This window comes from Neolamprologus multifasciatus, chromosome 17 (assembly GCF_963576455.1).
Source record: "Neolamprologus multifasciatus chromosome 17, fNeoMul1.2, whole genome shotgun sequence".
Lineage (NCBI taxonomy): Eukaryota > Metazoa > Chordata > Actinopteri > Cichliformes > Cichlidae > Neolamprologus > Neolamprologus multifasciatus.
The window spans coordinates 2,616,215-2,638,097 of record NC_140455.1 but is presented as its reverse complement, the minus strand read 5'-3'; the positions used below and the strand labels follow the sequence as shown (position 1 = coordinate 2,638,097).

At 40.6% G+C, this 21,883-nt stretch overlaps 3 protein-coding genes across 5 annotated transcripts in view; 2 read left to right on the top strand and 1 right to left on the bottom strand.

The window, feature by feature from the left end:
* The first annotated feature begins 430 nt into the window (after positions 1–430).
* On the top strand, positions 431–4,104 carry LOC146498704 (uncharacterized). Its single transcript, XM_085138796.1, has 6 exons — positions 431–1,643; positions 1,765–1,836; positions 1,936–2,054; positions 2,138–2,198; positions 2,288–2,382; positions 2,814–4,104. Exons 1-6 carry the CDS (start codon positions 1,608–1,610, stop codon positions 4,081–4,083), a joined length of 1,653 nt encoding a protein of 550 aa, XP_084994922.1. The 5' UTR covers positions 431–1,607; the 3' UTR covers positions 4,084–4,104.
* A 93-nt stretch (positions 4,105–4,197) lies between these two features.
* Positions 4,198–14,963, bottom strand: LOC146498703 (uncharacterized). Of its 3 annotated transcripts, none has more exons than XM_085138793.1 (19): positions 14,470–14,963; positions 14,327–14,385; positions 14,190–14,250; positions 13,497–13,657; positions 13,343–13,407; positions 13,142–13,235; positions 11,534–11,797; positions 11,034–11,324; positions 10,580–10,831; positions 9,928–10,242; positions 9,728–9,843; positions 8,969–9,182; positions 8,720–8,872; positions 8,402–8,592; positions 7,702–7,853; positions 6,374–6,631; positions 5,846–5,999; positions 5,567–5,696; positions 4,198–5,290 (listed from the first exon to the last, which is right to left on the bottom strand). In XM_085138793.1, coding segments are annotated over exons 1-19 (3,057 nt in total). In that variant the 5' UTR covers positions 14,472–14,963; the 3' UTR covers positions 4,198–5,165. The 3 variants fall into 3 exon arrangements, with proteins under 3 accessions (XP_084994919.1, XP_084994917.1, XP_084994920.1); XM_085138791.1 differs by having other exon boundaries at positions 9,728–9,849; positions 14,470–14,962; XM_085138794.1 differs by lacking the exons at positions 13,142–13,235; positions 13,343–13,407; positions 13,497–13,657; positions 14,470–14,963 and having other exon boundaries at positions 9,728–9,849; positions 14,327–14,441.
* A 329-nt stretch (positions 14,964–15,292) lies between these two features.
* Positions 15,293–21,883, top strand: part of LOC146498701 (cAMP-regulated D2 protein) — a 31,225-nt gene continuing 24,634 nt past the window's right edge. Inside the window, exons 1-7 of the mRNA XM_085138795.1 lie at positions 15,293–16,358; positions 17,982–18,183; positions 18,583–18,716; positions 20,360–20,487; positions 20,679–20,797; positions 21,288–21,428; positions 21,702–21,874. Coding sequence (XP_084994921.1) covers positions 15,891–16,358; positions 17,982–18,183; positions 18,583–18,716; positions 20,360–20,487; positions 20,679–20,797; positions 21,288–21,428; positions 21,702–21,874 — 1,365 coding nt within the window. The 5' untranslated portion in view covers positions 15,293–15,890. The remainder of the gene's footprint in view (positions 16,359–17,981; positions 18,184–18,582; positions 18,717–20,359; positions 20,488–20,678; positions 20,798–21,287; positions 21,429–21,701; positions 21,875–21,883) is intronic.

The window sequence follows — 21,883 nt, the reverse complement described above, 5'->3', positions numbered from 1 at the left end:
GTGCTCTGTTGCTGTATGCAGAGCACATGTGTACATTTTTCAGAGTACCAAAAAACACATTGCCTTTGCAGACTGATGATCAAACACAGAGATAGAGGTCGCAGAACAATTACAAATACCTGCACGTTGCTATCTTATGTCATTCAGTCACCTAAAGGTAGTAAGTTTGACCTTTGGAAGGTCATCATGACTACGTCTGCATGCCTACTGTAAATGCACCGATTTCCAGTCATGTGACCGGCTGATTTGTCTTAATGAGCAGTTGAGCAGCTGTACCTAAGTTACCTTATTTTAGTCAATAGGCCTTTTATAAAGTATTATAACTTAATATTTCTAGTAACACTACTTTAACTGCAGTGAGCACGTGAGACATCCCTTTTTATGGAAAAGGAAGGAAAAGTCATATTTATTATTATTCACATATTAAACAGACGGTTTGTGCTGACTGAACAGGCTCAGGCTGAAGCAGTGCAGATCCTGGCCTATTTTCAAGTATCATTAAAGTTATCACGTGTATAAATCTCACCATTAGATGTCAGTAGACTGCAGATTGCAGTCAATTCAGGCACTTTTCTTATCCCTCCTGACTCAAGTGCATAAACCGATCTACGTTAGCTTCTGATCGTTCAGTAAATTTTTGTTTATTCTCTTTATTTGCTTTTTGGAGAAGTGAAGTTACAAAAAGCTCTTCAAACAAATTTGCTTTGGTGGAGAGAAAACAACCGTTGTAGACTGTTTGGGGTTCCCTTTTATAAAGTGAAGTCAGTTCTTCTGACCAGGTTCAGACCAGGATGAACACGAGTATAATACTGAACCCACTAGCGAACCGCTCCCAGCTGTGGGTTCACCTCCTCCTGCTGAACTCATAGGACAGACTCTAATGTAGCATCACTTCATCGGTCACTCCTGACCTCCTGTGAAACATGACGAATGTGGCCTTTCTATATATGAGTAACTAAGAAAACATGTCAGTAGGCATCCTAGTAGTTAATGACTTAATTATTTGGGGTATTATTGCTATAAAAATAATATTAATGGTATTATTATTATTGTGCTTCTGGCTTTAGGCTCTACTGATAACGCAGAGGTCTCTTCTTCCTCTGGGCTGTTTAAAGGGCCAGTTTATCCAAAGCTGTGTATGTACCAGCTGCTGTCAGGCTTCAGATGTTTGCATTAGTCCACAGTCCACTGTTTTGTAAGCCATTGCTTTAATGCAAAAGCTCCCATCTACTGTAAAGAAATGGAGATAAGCAGGCACATAATATGAAAAGGCATGCTGTAGGTTGACTTTCTGATCCATCGGTTTGTGTGGCTCTTTTCACAGGAGTGACGTAACCCACACTTTATTTACTTATATGATAAGTTTAGTGGAATGTAGTGCAAAATACACAGTGTTTACTTTTAATTTAGTAACATGAAGCTGCATCAAGTTTCCATGGTGACTGCTCAAGAAATTCTGCATTCATAAATAAACATCAGACTGTCAAAAGAGCTCATCTGTGCGAGACCATCGAGCAGAGAGCATTTTCAGGTCGAGATCCCCCCGTACGCCATCGTTGGAGAGCAGTTAAAGTTTTTCTTCCCGACTGTGATTTGAAAACTTCTAAATGGAATCAAGTCAAGGAATCTATAAACCTATCAGGGTATGTGAAGTTTTTGCTTTTACTGCATTTCAATAATTTGAAGAATTTGTTGTAGTTTTAAAAGTTGACCAACTGAGAATCATTTTAAGTAACAATGACTAAATTGCTATTTCTTTGACAGGTGTTGTTCAACACACCAATTTATGAAACTGCGGTAAAGATCTGCTGGCATCTTCCGGGCTACAGGACTCAGGTTAGACCCAGATTCATGCAAACCAAAGCTGACAGAAAATATCAGGTAATTTCTGAGGACCTGAGAGTGGTGGTGATTAAATGTCTCCTTTACTTTTAGATTGCGATCATGACGGAGTTTCTCAGACTTCAGCAGGAAGATCTAATTCCACCGAACCTCACTGCTGAAGATCTGAGAGATCTTTTGGTGGAGAAGAGCAGGGAGACACTCAGAGAGCAGTGAGTTACTGTCACACCTGAAAGTTTGTTTGTGATGACGTGTAAATGCTGAGAGAAAACCTCTGCTTTGCTTTCTTTTGAAGGCTGTGGGAGTTTGAATTAGAGGGTTTTGAAGAAGAGGAAGCCAAACCTCTTCTAAGGCTGGTGAGACGAGAAAACCCACAAGACTTTTTTTCATTATGTTAACATAACCTTTAAACATAAGCGCACTGTACATGTGTTTTCTGTTTCAGGTGTGGGCGGTGAACGTCATCAATAAAATGAGGGACGTTGAATTTCAAGCCAGAATGCTTCTTCAGTTCCCAGAGGCCGTACCTCCTAAATTTCAGTGAGTCACATGTAATATACAGTTATTAACCCTGTAAGACCCAACCCATCAAAAAATAGCCAGAAAATTGTGATTTTTTTGAACTGAGATGTTTATTAACCCTTTAAACAAAAGCCACAAATTTGTTCTTTGCTATGTCATGTTACTTTTATTATGTATTTATTATATTTTTTTGTATCACATTTGATACATTGGGTGTTTTTGGCAACCTTTTGTTAACGACAATGTTAATTTTAGACAAAAAAAACTTTTTTGTCTATAATATTTTGAAATTATGGCAAGTATTGATCATGTTGATGAGATCGAGGTCTCAGAAACTCATGTATGATACAAAGGGCATTATAGGGTTAACAGTCCAGCTACAGAGTTTCAATATTTAAATGATGCTTTGAATATGTTTAAAAGATAAGTCTTATCATGTTTTTCCACAGAGCACCTAAACTCCTGAGCGTGGTGAAGGATTACGTTGAAATCCTGAAAGAGAAGCAGCAGGAACAGCATAACAGCAAACTGCTCACCGTGCAGGAGGTAGTGATCGAGGTAGTTCCCCGCGTTCTCCAGGGCTTCTGGGAGCTTCCTCCTCGTCCCCTCCTGAACATGGCCTCCCAGAGTCTAAGCGTCCTCTCCACGAGTGTCACCAAGGCCACTTTAGATCGTGTCTCCAAGAGTCTCACGGCGATGGAAACACAGGCCATCTTCACCCGCTCCATCCGAGATGATATGGTCGACAGCATCCTGACGGAGATCAGGCAGAAATTTCCTCAAGAAATTCTGTCTATCAAAGTTGCAAACTTTGCACCAGTGTTGCTGAAGACCATTGCTGATGTAGTAATGATCCGGATATGTGAAATCTTTGAGCCCCCTTCAAGTCTTCCTGATGTGAAGAACACAAATGGAGAGCGCTCCTCTGACGGCCTTCCAATGGCAAATGTTCCACCAGCCGAAGGATCTTTTTCAGAAAGTGTTCCAGAGCCCGACGTTCCCTGTGAGGAACTTCTTGCTGAAGGGGCATCCAGTCTGAGTACTCAAGACCTTACGATCGAAGGAGCTCTTTCCGAAAGTGTGCAAGAGCCTGAAGTTCCCTGTGAGGAACTTCTTTCTGAAGGGGCATCCAGTCTGAGTACTCAAGACCTTACGATCGAAGGAGCTCTTTCCGAAAGTGTTCCAGAGCCTGACATTCCCTGTGAGGAACTTCTTGCTGAAGGGGCATCCAGTCTGAGTACTCAAGACCTTACGATCGAAGGAGCTCTTTCCGAAAGTGTGCAAGAGCCTGAAGTTCCCTGTGAGGAACTTCTTTCTGAAAGGGCATCCAGTCTGAGTACTCAAGACCTTACAATCGAAGGAGCTCTTTCAGAAAGTGTGCCTGACGTTCCCTGTAAGGAACTTCTTTCTGAAAGTTCATGTAGTCTGAAGGCTGAAGACCTTACGATTGAAGGAGGTCTTTCAGAAAGTGTGGCAGTGGCTGACGTTCCCTGTGAGGATGCCGAGTCCAAATCCAGTGTTAAAAGCGAAGAGCATAAGATCAAAGGATCTCGTTCGGAAATTGGGCCAGTTCCTAATGTTCCCTGTGAGGAACCTTTTCCTGAACCCGAATCCAGTATGAAGTGCAAAGACCTTCAGATCAAGAAGAAGAAAAGGGGCTTCTTCAAAAGACTGAGAAGTCTGTTCTGCTGTTGTTGCAGACCAAAGGACACCGACTGACATTGAAACTGTGACCCAGTATTGGTGTTCCAGTAACTGTAAATATGTAAATATGTTCCTTCATGATTGTTGTTCATGATTTTGGGGCTTCTTAAGTTTTCAGTGGGCTGGGTGTTTTTCCCCTTCGTGTTCTTTACTTAATTCTTGTTCATAGTTCCTGATTTGTTTTCCTAGTTCTTGTTTCTTAGTTTTTAGTTCGAGTCCAGTTGAGTTGCTATACGAGTTTTCTTTTTTTGTGACATTTATCTCTAATGAAAATGTTTTTCCAGCAATAAAAGCTGCCAATTTAAGTTTCATTCCACGTAAGAGTCCTGTGTTTGGGTCCTACTACCTGCCTGTCACAACACACCATGACAGAAATCCAGTTTTATAATCTCATTCATATTTCTACACGAGTCTCCATCTATATGAAAGATTTTTTTCTTTCAAACATTTGTGTCTCTTATGGTTCTCAAAATACTTCCACAAGTCCAGTAACATAACACATTGATGGTATTCATTTAATACAAGTTCAACCCATTCTGTTAACATATGAACAACAGTAACTGAAACTGGTATACAAAATGCATTTCCTGTCAAAAATGCAGTGTGAATGCTAATAGCTGAATAGTTTCAATTTAATTTTTGTAATTGTTAAACTCTTTGGTGAAAAACATGTTTCATGGGCTGAAATACACCAAAACATTCATCTGACAAATTTTTCTAGTTAGACATTATGAAACATGACATGTAAAAGTGAATTTTGCCAAAGTTCTTAAGATACTTTTTTAAGAAGAATTAAAAAAAACAAACAAACAAACAACTACTACATCATGTATAATTTTCTCATGTCATGTGTAATTTCCATTGCAAATATTAAGCACAGTTAAAGAGGGGGAGGCAGTAAAAACTCTGGAACGGAGACGTCATCAAGTACACTGTCGTTCCCATTGTAAAATGATCGCGCTGCGTTCCTGGGAAGGCCACACTCGCGTGTGAACCTACTAGCGAGAACAAGTACAAACTCGGGTACTTGAGAATTGAGAAACAGTCCGAGAGTTTACAGCAGAAAACAACAAGTTACACATACTGTTTCAGACACTTTATTGGGGCCGTAGCTGTTCATAGTAAGTCATGATTGCTTTAGTAGCGCTCACTGAGAGCACCGTTACTCCCAGAAAGCCTATTGATCCAGCCACAATGGCGATTACAGTCATGTACTCTGGCCCTGGAAAGAGATGGATATAGGTTCATTTCATCACCCCTGTATTCACAGTACACACAGCTACACACATGCGCAGTAAGTCAAGACATATTAGAAGATCAGTGACAGCCTATATCAGGACTGCCTTTTTTATATGAACCGAGTAGAATTGAAGTTAAAACAAAAAACTAACAACAGAAATGCATTGATGTAATCTAAGGTTATGGAAGCAGATGCAGATTCTTTTAAGAGTTCAGTCTTAAATTTGAACTAACTGAAATAATCCCTCGACAAGCTTACAGTAAGACGGTGTAGCTGACGTCACTCTTGTGTTGACAATCAAAGGTCCAGCAGACACGACAGCAGCTTGTTTCCTCTCACTCTCCATTTGACTCACGGACCTCTTTGTGTGCTGCTTGCCAGTGCATTTCTGCAACAGAATGAGAGTCAACTTTAGATTCATGCAGAAACACCTGTTCGTCCCTTTTGTCTGAGTAACCTGTAGCCAGACACATCAAATGGATGAACTACATTATTTTACAAAGTGCATCTCAAGCTTGAAACAATTGGCCATTTTACCAGTCGACAGTCTTCATCGTGTCCACATATGCTGGCCAGGCAGTGGAAGTAAAGAGGTAACTTCCTAGGCATGTTGAACATCTGAATGGAAAACCTGCTTCTGTGTGCCAGACCGTTCACAGACAGCCAGTGGAAAGTGGGGTCAACAGGACAACTGAAAGGCATATGCAACAAGGAAGAAACATAAGCGTGTGGTTCCATTTAGCAATCCTAACCTTTCAAAATGTATCTTCTGAAAGTCATGAAGTCTGTGGGCACAGAGGAACCAGACTTAACAGAGCAACTTGGAGAAAGCTTGAGATTTTTTTTTAAATTTATATATCTATCTATATCTCTATATAGATAGAGATCTATCTCCATACAGTTTTAAAAAGTTTTATTCAAATAATAATAATAAAAAAGAAAAGGAGGAATAGGTATTTGGTATGTTCAAAGTCTAGCCCATTCATTGCCAGCTGCATGCTCAGCAATGGATCCTAGTTGTCAAACACAAAACGTCAGTTCTCTAGAGAGAGATTTCATGAATACCCATCTTGCAAAAGGACACCCTGCGTAGGGTCGTGAGGGTCGATGCTCTCAGTCGTCCAGCACGACTTCACCTGCAGGAGCAGGTCTACAGCAAAAGAGCCGTTTGTCTCCAGAGCCACCTGGAAGAACAGCGTGTCCTCGACTTCCAGGGTTATGGCATCCCTGTAACTGTTTGTGTAAGACTCATCCCTGTACAAGGTCATTTTCAGGCCCAGGTGCACTGACGAGTTAAACTCCACCAAGGTCATGGACGTGAGCCTACAAGCAGAGAGTCAGAGAGCAGGATCAGAGACGTTATTTATCCCCAAGGGGCAATTAAGAAGTCATTTTCTTTCATGTTGCCCTGATTTACAGTATATTATGATAAAAAGAAAGCACACCTGCCTGGATTTGTTCATGCACAGCCCCGTGAAAGCACTACCACAGCATTCCAAACAGGTTTAGCCTTTTAATTTAAACGTATTCCAGCATTCCTCATCCTACATTAAAGATTACTACTACCCCCTCCCCCCCTCCACCTTCATTGCAATGAGTTTCTCATCTAAGGCCAACAAAACACATATTTTGGATGCCTCAGGGGAACAAATATTCAGAAACATGATTTTAACTGGAATAACAGACATTTTTTGGTACAACTTTTGGCTTCATATTTGTCTTTACAATAATTTGGTGAGGAAAGTAAGGTCAACTCAATGACTGCAAGGTGCTCGGGTCCTGTGGCTACATGACTAGACAAAATCACCAACCTTCCAAAGGGTGTACATTATGGCAAAACATCCACACTTTGGTTTCATCTGTCTAAAGTCTTGCAGTTGGTTCTAAGAGTTTTGTAAACATAATCCATGCTTCCATATTAAAAAGCTGAACAAGTCATATCTGCTCAGCCTTTTCCCCTGTAACTGTACTGTTCTGAACTTTGAGGCCTGTAGAGTCTGAAACGCAGCTCTTGGGTGTTTTGCAGTTTCTGAACACTGCAGTGTGACCTTGGGCCAAATGTGTTACAGATTCTACTCCTGAGAAGATATGCAAACATCTTGAATGCTTTCCATTTGTGATATTGAAGACTTCAAATTGCTCCCACTGATCAAAAAGGAGCATCATGAAGATTATATTGATCTTTAAGAAACAAACTTTGCTGCTGTTGTCCTTTTTTAATCCCTATGGAAACATTAACAGTGTTTTCACACATTGCTTCTGCATTTTGGCTTAATTTTTGTATATAATGTATCTAATATGTTTTGTAGTTTCTGTGAGGTTGCATTTACTTAAACCCCAAACTGGTAAATGTATGAATATTCCTACAAACGTTGGGATTTGATGACTCTCACCATTCCATATCCACGCTGACTTGAGCATTGCGGACATAATGTCGTGGGTAAACACACTTCCACACCACTTTTAGGTCACGCCTGCTGATCATCTGCCCTTTGGTCAAAGTGACACTCAGAGTATTCTGGAAGCTGATGTGAGTTTTGTTAACCTAGACAAAACCGACAAACAGAAATATAAGTCAAACCACAAGTATGAGGGGAAGGAGTAAAAAAGAAAGAAAATAAACTGCACAGCAGGTAGATTTTCCATTATTGTAAAACTCAGCTAATTTGACTGCACAACTAAACGGATACATTCAAGTTGGGAAAACAAACCCTCATTTGAGTATACATGATATCACTTGGTGAGCAACAATTTTCAGATATTGTTGAAATAAGATTATAGGACTCAGGATGCTTTATGCAGACTATGATTCATTAATTATGCAGCAAATATCCAGTCATGAAGTAGGCAAACAAAGATCACCAGGACTGCACAAAAATACAAAATCTTTCCATCGCTCACCTGTGGCATGACATGCATATCTCATAATACTGTGTAATCAATCCTGTCGAGGGCAAATATTCAGAGGTCACCGATGTATGCTAGGGTGACAACTTAGGATACTGAGTGAAAACTAGCAGATATTTTTTTAATATTGGTAAGAAACTTGGCAAACAAACCTTTCAGAGCTTCTTGCTGAGCGTAGTTACTCACCTGCTTCTCAGTTCCACATTCAGAGACTTTTCGTGAGGTACGGAAGTAGTACAGTGTCTCGCTCTCATTCACAATGCAGCGACCATCATTCAGCTTCACTGCAACTGCTCCTCCCATGCGAGAATGCAGGTAGGGCTTTGCTATTACACCAGCCATCAATTTATCCAGACACCGGCTGAAGAGACCTTTTTCTGTTTGAAATCGAGGGTCAAAAAAACAAAAAATCAGCAGCTGTACTACACAAGCATGTCTTTTTTAAAGGATCAGCTTTTAAAATAAAATACATAGGTTTAAGAGATTGATGAGAGGTCTCTGTACCTCGGCAGACTGGATGTGAAGCTGGAGCACGCTCAGTCACAGAGCTGACGTCATAGTAACCACGCTGGCATACACAGGAATATGAGCCCAGAGTGTTGATGCACAGAGAATTGTGAGGACATAAAGGCTGTTTGGAAGCACACAGGTCTGGACCTAATAAACAAGCAGGCAAGCAAAGAAAATAAAATTCCACTAAAAAGATGAAGTTTTAACTGGCGAGGGCTGAGGCAGCTTTTTACCAACACTCACCATCCCAGTAAATGACTCCACCTTTAACAGTGATGTTGGTGGCATTTAGAGAGCCAGTGTAATACAGAAGATCTTCAATAGGTACGGGCACATTTTCTTTAGTTTGGGAGGCATCAAAAGCCGTGAAGAAAATCTCCGTTTTGCCTGGCTCATCTGCAGGTTCAAAAGAGTCCAACTTTATCCGAACTGGCTTATCTTTCAATAGCTCCTGCAGCTGGAGGACAAGACAAATGTTCAACTTGGCAAGTCAAAAAAACCAAAAAAACAACAACCTTAAATTCAGTAATCTTCATAAGAAACTAAAAACCTTGATTATAAGTTTTAAAGTTTAAATGAATAGCAAGCATAGAGAGTGAGGTTACTCATGTATGGCACCTTGCAGTCTGCCAACATCTCAAACCTGAAAGCTAAAAATTGATATTAAAACATAAAAGCAAAAAATTGCTGGCACAACTCCACCTACTTCCAAATATGAGACCGATGGAGTCTAGTGAGCTAAACAAGGTATTGCTGACCTTTTTTCACTACTGAGATCACTGTGTGGAAACAGAGCTACTATCAGCAGGTAAATTAGCATCTGTCATCTTAAGGTTTTTCCCCTCTCACCAAGCACCCTGGCTAACATTAGATGTAGAAGAGTGGGAGATATTTTTAGCCGGGTTTTCACTTTTTATACAGAATTGTATAAAATGAAGATGAGCCGATTACAGATTTTTTTAGTCCATAGCTGCTGATATACATTTTTGATGTTTTGCTCACCTTGTTGTTGAAGATCTCCTCTATTTTATCTTTAGCTTCTGATGTGCCGTTGTCTAGATCTTCAGGCAGTTTCCAAGGTACAACCACTGTGAGACCCATGTTGTCATAATCCAACTCTAGTTCTAAAGACACCAGGAAATGGGAACAGTGGGTAAAGGTTTACGTCAAAGACTATTGAAATAAAGGTATGTCAAACCAACCCGTGTCGTGAGCAGGTCCAGCAGCCCTCACATGGAGCTCTGTAGATGAATTGGCTGCCATGAAAAACAAATGCGAATGTTCAGACTCCAGCTGGTTGTCACATTCTTCCCACACATTGAGAACATAAGTTTTCCCTTCTTCCAGCCCTAGGAGGCGTAGCTTTGTGGCTGACACGCGGGTGCTGTCGATGGTGGTGCCGTTCTTCAGGGACAGCTCATATATGAAGCCCACAGCTTGCTGCTGTGGGCTAGTAGGGGTCCACACAGCGGTAGAGTCATTAGAGTGGTACGTCAGCTCAGACACACCGTGAGGTCCTGGATTCACATGCAGAATCGATACAGAGGACACAAAGACAAGTAAATAACATACATATGAAGACCAACATGTTACAAATAGCAGCAGTAAGATAAGTTGACAGTGAAAATAGAGAGAAGCTAATAAAGCAAACATGTCTTTAGCTGACTTACTGAACCATCCTGAGACAGCTGTTTTAAATTCAGTATGTATGGCAGCTACCAGTTTACAATCTAATTATACTTATAATTCAATATTTCATTAATCTCATTAACACTAAAAGTAGTTACATTATTAAATGCCAAACAACACCAGTTACACAACTTGGCTGGCCAACGCACACAGGTCATGTTTTACCCGTTTGTGCTGTGACCGTCTTAGCACTCATGAGCACACCATCTCCACAAAGTGCCTCCACCCTGGCCTGGTACTGTTGGCATGGCAGCAGCCCCCTCACAGTGTAGCTGTTCGTGAGAGTAGTACCCTGCAGCACACCTTCATGAAACACTCTGAACATGGAGATGGAAGAGGTGTTCCTCACCTCCCAGCTCAGGGTGTAGTTGGTGGGGCCAAACAATGTTTGACGCAAGTCCTCAATGTTGGAATGGACTGAGGGAGAAGCAGAGGGGCTTTCACTGAAGGATAACTAATAGCTTCTCTGCATGAAGTTTAATTTAAAAATGCTATTCTGTAGGGAGATAAGAGTACCAGTATGGTTAAAAATGTGAGTGGTTCATAAATTAAAGCAAGTAAACTCTGTCAAACTGCTACACAGGTTCAAATCCAAACAGTGTGTTTGTGAGTCACATACAAGCGTTTCCGTCATTCAGGACCATCTTGCTGTAGCGGGACTCGACTCCTGCCTGGCAAACAGACTGTAGGCCGAACTTCACTCTGCTGCAGGGCTGCAGGTCAGACAAGCTGACCTCAAAGTTATCTTTGTGCCAAAACGAGACCTCGTCTGTGATGTGGTTTGTACCGTTGAGGTAGAAGGCAGTGAGAAGGAAGACCGAGTACTTGCTGTTCACAGGGCAGTCCCAGGATAAAGATATGCTGCTGCTGTTCCATGATGTGACCTCAAAGTTCTCTGGAACATCTGGATCTGACGAGAAACAGAACAAGAGCTACAGCAGTTTTAGCATGTGTTGAAAACAACTGATGTGTCATTTAAAACAAAACAAAAAAAACCCCAAAAAGCTTTGAGGTTAAAAATCATAGTTGGCGCCATCTAGAGGTTGTTATGTGAATTTAAGGCCTTTAACCTTTGCAAAGGTAATTTAATTTAACTAAACGTCACTCATTAGCCCATACCAGTAATAGTAGAGAGGCATGCTAAGGAGAGAGTGTCTGCAATCTCTACACAGGCCATGTAGAGGGTGCAGGGGTCCAGAGCAGAGAAGCGGTAGTGGTTGTGAGTGGTAACATCCGAAGTATGCGTGTTATAGGAGCCTAGTTCAACATGGTACAAAGTCACATTGTGACTATAGATGACATCTGGTTGATTCCTCTCCCAGGAAACCAGCAACATGGAGGGACTGCGGGACACCAGTTTGAAAGCGAGGCGCATTGTGTGACCTGAGGAGAAAAAAAATAGTTTCAAAGATGCAGAAAACTGCAGCAGTAACGCACACGTTCATCTTAATCATCATAATAGTTTGAATGGTCAAAGGAGCTTGCAAAGAAAAGCGTCTGGACTTCTTTAAGTTACTTGAAGACGTTTCACCTCTCATCCGAGAAGCTTCTTCAGTTCTAAGGTCAAATGGTGGAGAGTCCCAGATATAAACCTAGTGGGAGTTTCCCCCCACAGAGGGACAAAAGGACCCCCTGATGATCCTCTAATCGCCTGAGCCAAGGTGTGAAACTGGGTGTGGGTCCCAATCAGCCAGAGTTTCGGATGAGCTCATTGTGAAACCTGGCCCCACCTTATCATGTGATTTCCTGAGGTCAGATGGCCCAGGATGTGAGTGGGCGTTAAGGCGTCTGGGGAGGGAACTCAAAACTGGATTATAGATGGCAGACAGTTGGTGTCGTAAACCACCGCCTCTGTTCAAAGATGGTCGCTCACAGTGGACATAGATGGCTTCTTTCACTCCTCTTTTCCTCTGCAGGGGGGAAACTCCCACTAGGTTTAAATCTGGGACTCTCCACCATTTGAACTTAGAACTGAAGAAGCTTCTCGGATGAAGGTGAAACGTCTTCACGCAACTTAAAGAAGTCCAGACGCTTTTCTTTGCAAGCTCCTTTGACTACGAGAACCTGGATGACTGAGAACCGTCACAGACAATAGTTTGAATGGTAAACATTTTTACAGCACAACTGGGTGGCTGTAGCTCAGGAGGTAGAGCAGGTCATCTACTATTTGGAAGGTTGGTGGTTTGATCACTGGCTGCCCCAGTCTGTATGCCTAAGTATCCTTGGGTACTGAAGCCCAGGTTACCCTCCAATGCATTCGCTGGAGTGCAAATGTTAGCTAGAACAGGTGAAAAACATGTTGTATGAAGAGCTTTGAGTGCTCGAGTAGAGGTGAAAAGCATTTACTTCAATGATATCCACGCTAGGGTAGCCTAGCTACAGGTCACGTGGTCTCCAAACAACTTAAATATCAACTCTAAAAGTTAGATACTGGTTGGATTAAGTTAGCAGCAAACATCAATGCAAGGCAGAAGAGACTAGAACCTTTCCTGAATATTCAACATCAGTAATGGTCACTTACCTTCTTGCTAATAGTTAAATGACCAAAATTGGCATCTTTTACCAGTTTATTATAAATACAGGGTATAAACATTAGGAAACAACTATCCATAAATAAATAACACCCTGTGGTTTTATGCAATTCTGTTGCTAAGGACCATTTCATAGCTGGTTCAGGTGACTTCCCAGTTTTGCTGTCTAAAGTGCAACTATAGGAACGACACTCACCCAAAGCAAGGAAGAAATTTTCCTCCTGTTGGAAGTATACTGTTCCATTTTCACATGCAAACACTTCAGTGGGACTCAACAACTTGAGGAAATCCTGAGGAACGATCAGATCCCAACAGCAATCAAACTATGCAGTGAGGTGGACTGTGCATGAAATCTAACATAACCACTCATCTGTGTAAAAGTTGCTGTCAAAAGTACCTTAGTGGCATTTGTTGGATGTTGTAGTGGCTGCTTTCGGCCTCTGATTTTAGTAAACTTTACACCTTGGGGTGAGGTAAACACATTTAAAGGAACATTAAACAAGAGGTTGGGGTGTCAGATTAAATTGGGATTAAGAAGGTACGTTGCTTACGTGGGCTTTGTGGAACTGTTAGAGTCCATGCCTGGACAGAGCCACCATATTGAAGGGTGAGCTGGTTTTCAACACCCGGCGACAGAGTCACAGAAGTCACTTTGCCCACCTTTCTGATGGATTTTAATGATGTGCCATTGAGCCATATGTCTCCATTTTTCCTTAAAGAATGGGAAACATCTCCCGTATATTACATGATCATTCCATATGACTGATTAATAGCTGCCTGTTTATCGTCACCCTTATTCAGACATGCAGCATAACATGATCTGGTCACATTTGAAGTTTTAACAAGCCGTTCTCTTTATCATCTAATACAGTAAGTCATGTTGGCTAAGCTCATTAGACCTCTTTGATCAAAACTAAACAGTATATTTACTCAGTTACTTCAGTTGAGTAGTTCTAATGTAATAGTGGGAAGTTTTGTCATTGAATTCTTGAGGTTATAGTGACCTTAAAACATTTGTTACATTAAACTTTAATAAACACTAAGAATTATTTGATCATAATGTATGCAGTTCTGTAAATACAGGTACTTTTAATTAAGGTACCTAACGCATATTTTTCATGTTAAAACCTCTGTACTACTAACTTATTTAGGAAACTAAATACTTATTTCATCCCTTTTACATTTGTCCTGAGGTCTCTGAACAGCACAGGGGGAGATTATGCAAATCTATGAATCCCGTTTACCTGTCCAGATCATTCCCTTTGCTCATCCAACACAACGAGAAGGAAATATCGTTGCAGCGTCCTGGAAGAAAGTCGATGAGAACACCTCCAGATGTCACGTTTTATTTTCACCATTTTACCTCAGCAACCAAACTCACCGAGCGATATGACATGAGGCACCAGGATGAAGAAGACGAACGAGTACTGTAAGGAGTTCCTGAAAATATTAGAAGCATATAAATCCGCTGAATTTGAGTGAGATAAGTTTGTATGAGCCGGTAGTGATAAGTTATTTCCTTACATGTTCTTTGGAAATCCAGCAAAGGAAAGTAGGTCGCGTTTATTAAAAGAAGGCCGGGGCTTGAATCAGCAGGCTGCTAATAAGCGACAGGTGTGCACTTTCAGCTCACCTGTCAGATCCTCGGTGACGGATTACTGACGTAAAAAAGCAGCAAAGTCTTTTTTATTTGTTAGAAACAGAAAACAAACCCCGCCTAGTGTTGCACCAATAGCGATACGTTGTATTATTCTTTATCTGCTAATGCAGAGGGGAGGACCACGAAGGATTACACAAATGTGCAAATGTTTTCATCTCCTGTTCGGCGACATGCCATCGCGCACGCTGGTCGATACTCTGCTATAGGGATATGATATGTACACGTCTGTTTCCAGGTGAAGCCAAGTGGGTCATACTTACCGATTCATTAATGTGTAGCGCGTCACTTTATATGTTACAGCTGGAGATTATTTTAATTGCTTATATTCTGCTTTCCAGCTTTATTGTAATAATACGCATTCGTTTATTTATAATAACATATTACTACAATCGATTATCGTCAGAATGTTAAGTAATTAACACTAATCTGAAAAAAACATACCATCTATATGTTTGATGGTGAAATTACACGAGAAACTGCTTCCATCATATTTTATAAGTGATTCTACAGTCTGAACTCTGGGTGCAACTCAAAAAGAAATATCACACTGTAGTCATTACTGGAAACAAGAAAATTATTTAATCCGATACTTTTTAAAAAAAGAAGAAGCAGGTTTTTCTGGATTTAAATTCGACTTTTAATTCTTTTCGAGAACAGCCGACATGCTAAAGATTGAGATCTTCCAAAAGGGAGAAATGTGTGTTAATAAAATAAAATAATAAAAATTAAAAATCAAAGCATACTTTTCTATGACATAAACCCAATTACAGAATAACTGTGGCATGTTGTTGTACATAAGGCCTGTAGATGGCACTGTGTACCTTATGTTTGCTGTCCTCTGCCTGTAAAGAAAAGCATATTAATAAATGTATTGGTTTCAATTATACATCAGTGACTGATAAGTCTGAATGGTGAAGGAGAAAGATTTTTATATAAGCACAGAAACCATTCATGGAGCCCTCTGCTTGGCTCATCCCTGTTTACCATTTGTGCGTGACTGCGATTACATTAAGCAAAGGAAAGACGACTCGTCCTCTATTAGTGGTCCTGCACCGCAGTGTCTGCATCCAGCTGTTCAGAGTCTACTGGACAGCACTCAACAGTAAGACAGAGCAGCTTTTGTCTGTTTAATCTGAATAAGGAACCAGGCAAATTGGAGTCACAAGCATGCAGAGTGTGCAGAGAGTTTCAGGCTGCAAGCGTATGAGGGCCGCAGCCATAAGTCAGGTCAAATCATGATCTAGGCAGCTGGTCTGGGGAAGTATTAAGAGTATTCTATCACAATATGGAGAACTGGCACTGTTTGCTGCTGCTGTGCACACTGCGTTTAGAGCTTTCCTCTGGAGGAGTTACAAAAAATGATGATGACATCGACCTTGTCAGCTTTTTGAGAAATATCTACCCCGAGCCGTTCATCATCAACCGAGACTTTGAGATAAACTCCGTGGAGGAGCTGGGACGCCCGGGGGACCCTGCAATCATACAGCAAACCAAGGACAAACCTGTCACTCAGGATACAGATGGGGCTGCTGGACCAGTGGTGATAACCAAAGATGGCCAGATCAAGGGGGTGACTGTGGATAAGGCCCATGTATTCTATGGTGTTCCGTACGCAAGTCCTCCTGTTGGGGCTTACCGCTGGAAGCCCCCCAGACCCGTGAGTCCTTGGCGCGGGGTTTATGATGCCTCCTTTCCCAGGGCCGCATGTATGCAATTCTGCAGTAAAGCTATCACTGAGGAGTGCCCTAAGAGTGTAGGTGTATTACAACCTTGTATTTCTTTATATCCTGCTATGATGTTTTATATCACTTTAATGTTACAGCTCGAGGTTATTTTAATTGCTTCTGTTCCGCTGCTTTGTGATAATACATAGCTGTTGTGATTAATGTGCTGACATGCTAATTATGACACTAACAGTATAACACTGAAATTTTAATTTGCATAGGCTTAGTGCACACAAACTTTCACATGTCAAAGATATTTCATATTCAGTTCAATTAGACTGATTAGATGGAGGTGGATCAAAAGAGCTGCCGTTATTTTTGAGAGCGTGATGAAGCCATGGATGCTAAATTCTGCACTTAGAGATGAAACTAATTTCATTAGAGTAAAAGTGAACAATCCAGCCCAGTGAGAGTCGTTAGAGTCCACGTTGTAAGGCTCACGTCACATGGAGTGGCGTCCGTTTATGAGGCCATTGTTAATAAATTATATTTAGCAAAAAGATCCTCAAAGTGACAAATATATATAAATAAAAATCTATGTATATTTATTTTTTATATATTTTAATTGTATTTACAGAATACAAACTAGTACAGTTATTTACAGTTATGCTAGCTACTTTGCTGTATGCTAGATTTTTAAGGACAGCTGATAATAATCTTGTGTGAGTAGAAAAGTAGTCAAAATCCAAATGTAATTTAAGTTAGTGATATTAAGAGTTTTTAACAACATGCTCCAGTTATCCATCTATTTGTTTAAACCAGCAAACCTACCAAGACTATTAACAATATCTGTGTAAATAAATAAGAACTATGTCCTTACACTAATACAATAAGCTTTCTGAATCAACTTTCTGTTTAAATATGATTTAAAGACATAACAACAACAACAACAAAAAGTGCTAGCCACTTAAAATAACTGCAGAATGTATGTCGGTAATATGACAGCCGATAACTGAGGCAATGAACAGTCTGTAGCTCAGGAGGTAGAGCTGCTCGTCCAATAGTTGGAAGTTTGGTGGTTCGATCTGGCTGAGATCACCAACCACCAACCAAGATACTAACCCCAAGCTGTTGCACAGTGGGTTGGAGTACGAATGTGTGTAAATGGGTAAATAAAGTATGTTATATAAAATGCTTTGAGTGCTCCAGTAAAGTACAAAAGCATCATATAAGAACCAGAACATTTAACAAAAAGCGGGGAATCCAAGCACTCGTGGAGTTCTGGGACTATCTAACCTCTGAGAAATTAAACTTTATTAAAAACAACTAACAAACAATATCAATATATCAAACTGAGTACACTAACCAAGAGACGGTGCTCAAAGGGGACAAATGTCCTTATTTAGTCCTAAATAAGGTGTAAGGAGTATAAGAAACCTGCTGTGTGAGCCTACTAATTAGTTTGTACCATAAACACTAAATAAATAATTTATATTCTATCTGCAGTTTTTACCTTTCACCTGGCTGGCAATTGCCTTCCAACTCGTATCCATGTATCCATGTATCCATGTATCCATGTATCCGTGTATCCGTGTATCCGTGTCACACACGGCCAGAACTATTAAATTCAAAAGAAAAAAACAAAACAAGATAAAAGTGACAACAAAAAGTGAAAAATTGAATGACCTGCATCCTCTAATGTCTCCAAAAAGGTCAGTGAGGATTGTCTCTACCTCAACATCTTTGTACCGCTGGATGTGGACTTGAGCTCTCCTCTGCAGAGCCACCTGCCTGTCATGGTTTGGATCCATGGTGGAGATTTCATTGCTGGCTCTGCCTCCAAGCCTCTGTATGATGGACGTTTCATTAGTAACTTCACCCACAGTGTTGTTGTAAGCCTGGAGTACCGACTGGGTAAGAAGGATTACGTTTAAATGGACCCATTAATGTGTAATAGCCTGTGTATATGATCCCACGTCAGATTTCACTGTGCACACAGGGATAACATTCAGATGAACGTTAGCAGTGGACGTTTCAAAGGCAACAACAAGAAACTCGTGGAATCACTTAGTGAAAATAAGAATTTACTTATTATAGAGAGCATGTGTGCGTCTGTGTGTGTGAGACAGTACGAGCCTGAATAATGTTTGTGTGCCACTTTAAATGGCCGAGTCTGTTGGTAATTACTCTGCTTTCCTGCGAGACTGAAAACAGGAGCTCTGATATGTGAACAGTAATTTGGAGCTCGGAGGAAATGAATGTCTTGCCTGAGTCAATTACGTCTTGTTGATCATGTGAAATCCTGCATTAAAGGTGCATTTGGGTTCCTTGTGTCGGGAAAAGATCCTCACACATCAGCTGCAGGGAATTATGGGATCCTGGACCAACAGGCAGCTCTTCTTTGGGTCCAACAGAACATTGCTGTGTTTGGAGGGGATCCCGCCAAGGCAAGCAAGCACACAGACACACACACACACACACACACACACACACACACACACACACACACACACACACACACACCTAAGATAATTATTTCAAAATAAGGCATTTATTAATAAGGTACAATATTGTGTGGGAATAAACATTGTAAGAAAACAGGACAAAAGAAGAAAAAGGGAAAAACACTGAGAGAATGACCACAGTGGAAGAGGTGGGAAAATAGTGACGCAGTTGCTTCCAACAATCAAAGATACTCATTGTAAACTTTATGCTCAGAAGCTCCGACATATTTTCTCAAATTCATAAAGTATAAACATTTAAAGAAGATTATCTCAGAGGGAAAAAAAGGAAACACATTTCCAAATTTGATAACTCACTTGGTTTGGTTTAGACCAAAAGTATTATGCTATTTCCAACGCCATATTTAATTCTTGGACTTTGCTAGAGTAACTTTTACAGTTTAAAGTCTTTTTTTTTTTATCTCCTGTCAAATGCAGCATCTTAATTAACCTTCTACTTAAAGCATGCTATTTGAACCTCTTCCACTTTTCTTTTAATACAACTTTGTTGTGATTTGTTGCCCTTCACAAACAAAAGATTGGAACAGCATTCAGGTGCCCTTAGATGGCCATTTGAAGGAGATCTGCTTTCAGTGACATCATCTGACATCACAATTCTTACCTTTCTCTGTCATTCTGTTGTTTATCTGCTGGTGTGGTTGGGATAATTGTCCTCTTGTAAGACCGAGGCCAAGCTTTAGCTGTCAGACTCACTTTTGTCTCTAGAATACTTTGGTAAACAGGAAAGTTGACTCAATAACTGCAGTGTGCCCAGGTCATGTGTCTGCAGAATAAGCCCAAATTATCACCTCTCTACCACCGTGCTTGACATTTAGTTTGAGGTTTTTATGCTGATATGCTGTGTTTTGTTTTGTTTGGCACAAACAACCAACCAACCAACCAACCAACCAACCAACCAACCAACCAACCAACCAAACAAACAAACAAACAAACAAACAAACAAACAAACAGCCAACCAACCAACCAACCAACCAAACAAACAAACAAACATGTCAATTATAGCCAAATATCTGCACTTTGGTCTCATCTGTCCAAAGGACATTGATCCAGAATTCTTGTGTTTCTTTTTCAGATGCAACCTTCCAACACTTAGCCATGCAACCATGTTCTTTTTAGTGAAAAGAGACTTTCTCCTTGCAACTCTTAATATTCCTTTATCATTATCATATTTAACATGCTAACTGAGGCCTGTAGAGCAATGTTTGTGGCCCACTATTGTTGATGCTGTTTATCCTCATATATACCTGAATTATCCAGACCAGCAAAGCGCCAAAACTTCTGCTCTTATAGCAGAAGTTTTTTGCTGATGAACAGTTTGTGCGTTTGATTATCAGCACCTGTCTACTTTATAATTTCACTTTCTATGAGAGCAGTATGGGCATGCTCAGTTTTTCACAAACTTCTTCTACATTTTGGCTTAATTTAATTTTTGTTAAATAAATAATGACATGGTATAATATTTCATTATTCTGTTTGTATTTCGTTTGATATGAAATTAATATTTTTTGCAATATTAACAGAAATCAAGTTAAAGAATTATAAGTAGCGACATTTTTTTTTAAAATCAGGTCACAGTATTTGGGGAGAGTGCAGGCGCTCAGTCGGTAAGCCTTCACCTGATGATCCAAAGCAGCAAGCCTCTGTTTAACCAGGCCATCCTGCAGAGCCTGCCCTTCTCCATCCCTCTGAAGACCAGGTGAGGAACTAACAGCTCAGGCAATACTGGGCATGGATGTGAGATAGATGCATGCTTCGATGGGGTTTAAAGGATACCGAGCGATCCAAACGTTAAAGCTGAGCGTTAGATTACGTGAAAGATCTTGATCACATTTCAGGATGACTTCAAGCTGAAATGTAATTTTCTTTTTTTCTGCACATCCTTCGCAGACATGATGCCCTGAAACTGGGAAGAGACTTTGCTAAACAGACGAACTGCTCTGTGAGCGACTTTGTCTGCCTGCTGTCTCTCACTCCGCAGGCCATCCTGGCCGCCCAGATGAAAACAAGTAGGACGCCACAAACCCCAGATTTAGAGCAACACTCATTGCTGCCCACATATTACATAAGGAAGCAGGATATAATATATTTGTCTGCAAATGACTGTGAAAAACATGTTTGTAGTGAGATACTTGTAAACAAAATCATTATGACTGAACAATGAGCCTCTAAAGGGCCAATTAGAGTAATTTTACTGTCTAACAGCAAGGAATAAATTTGATATATCTGCAGGCCCGACATAGTTATTGATCTGTATCACTGTGATTACATCATCGACAGCAGTTTTCAGGATGGGTGAACTCACGGTTATAGCTTATAATTGAGGCAGGAAAATGCACTCTGGAGAAGAAGTTTAGTATAAGACTGAAAAGCTCCCTTCCTTAGACAAACAAATCACATTAATAGGATTTTGAGCTTTTATAACACTGCATACGATGCATTGCTTAATATACTTTTTTCCCTCTGTGCTTTAACTTGCCAATCTGTTTTTGATCCCAGGTTCCAAGATTTTGAACCCATTCAGGTTTCTGGAGGTTTTTGAGACGTGGGGTCCGTGTATCGACGGGGAGTTAATCAAAGAGCAGGCTGTCACTGCCTTTCAAAAGGGGCACTGGCAGAAAGAAAAGCCAATACTGCTGGGTAAGAGCAATAAGAGAAAGCACATTGTGTTATTACTGTTATTATTCACGATTTATATTTTATTCTCTCAGTTTCTGCTTAACTCCCACTGGTTCTTGTTATACAACTATTTGATAGGAAAATTCCGACATCATGACAAAGCTGAAGGCAATGTTTGATTTTTAAGTACAGAGACAATCAGAAAAGCCATTGGGCAGAAGAATCACAGCAAGTCCACAGGCAACACAGACATCTACTTGTTTCTTTAGAGTAATGTTGTTTTCTGTCCTGCAGGTACAACGTCCGAGGAGGGGGTTCTGTTTGCGTATGGGGTCTTCAACAAGCCAGTCTCCACAGTGGAGTGCACCGTGTACATCACAGCCATCTTTAAACAGCACACCCTACAGATCCTACACAAGTACTTGCCCCTCTACAGGGATGCTGACCACAGAAATATGCTGGCTCAGGTAAGAGGA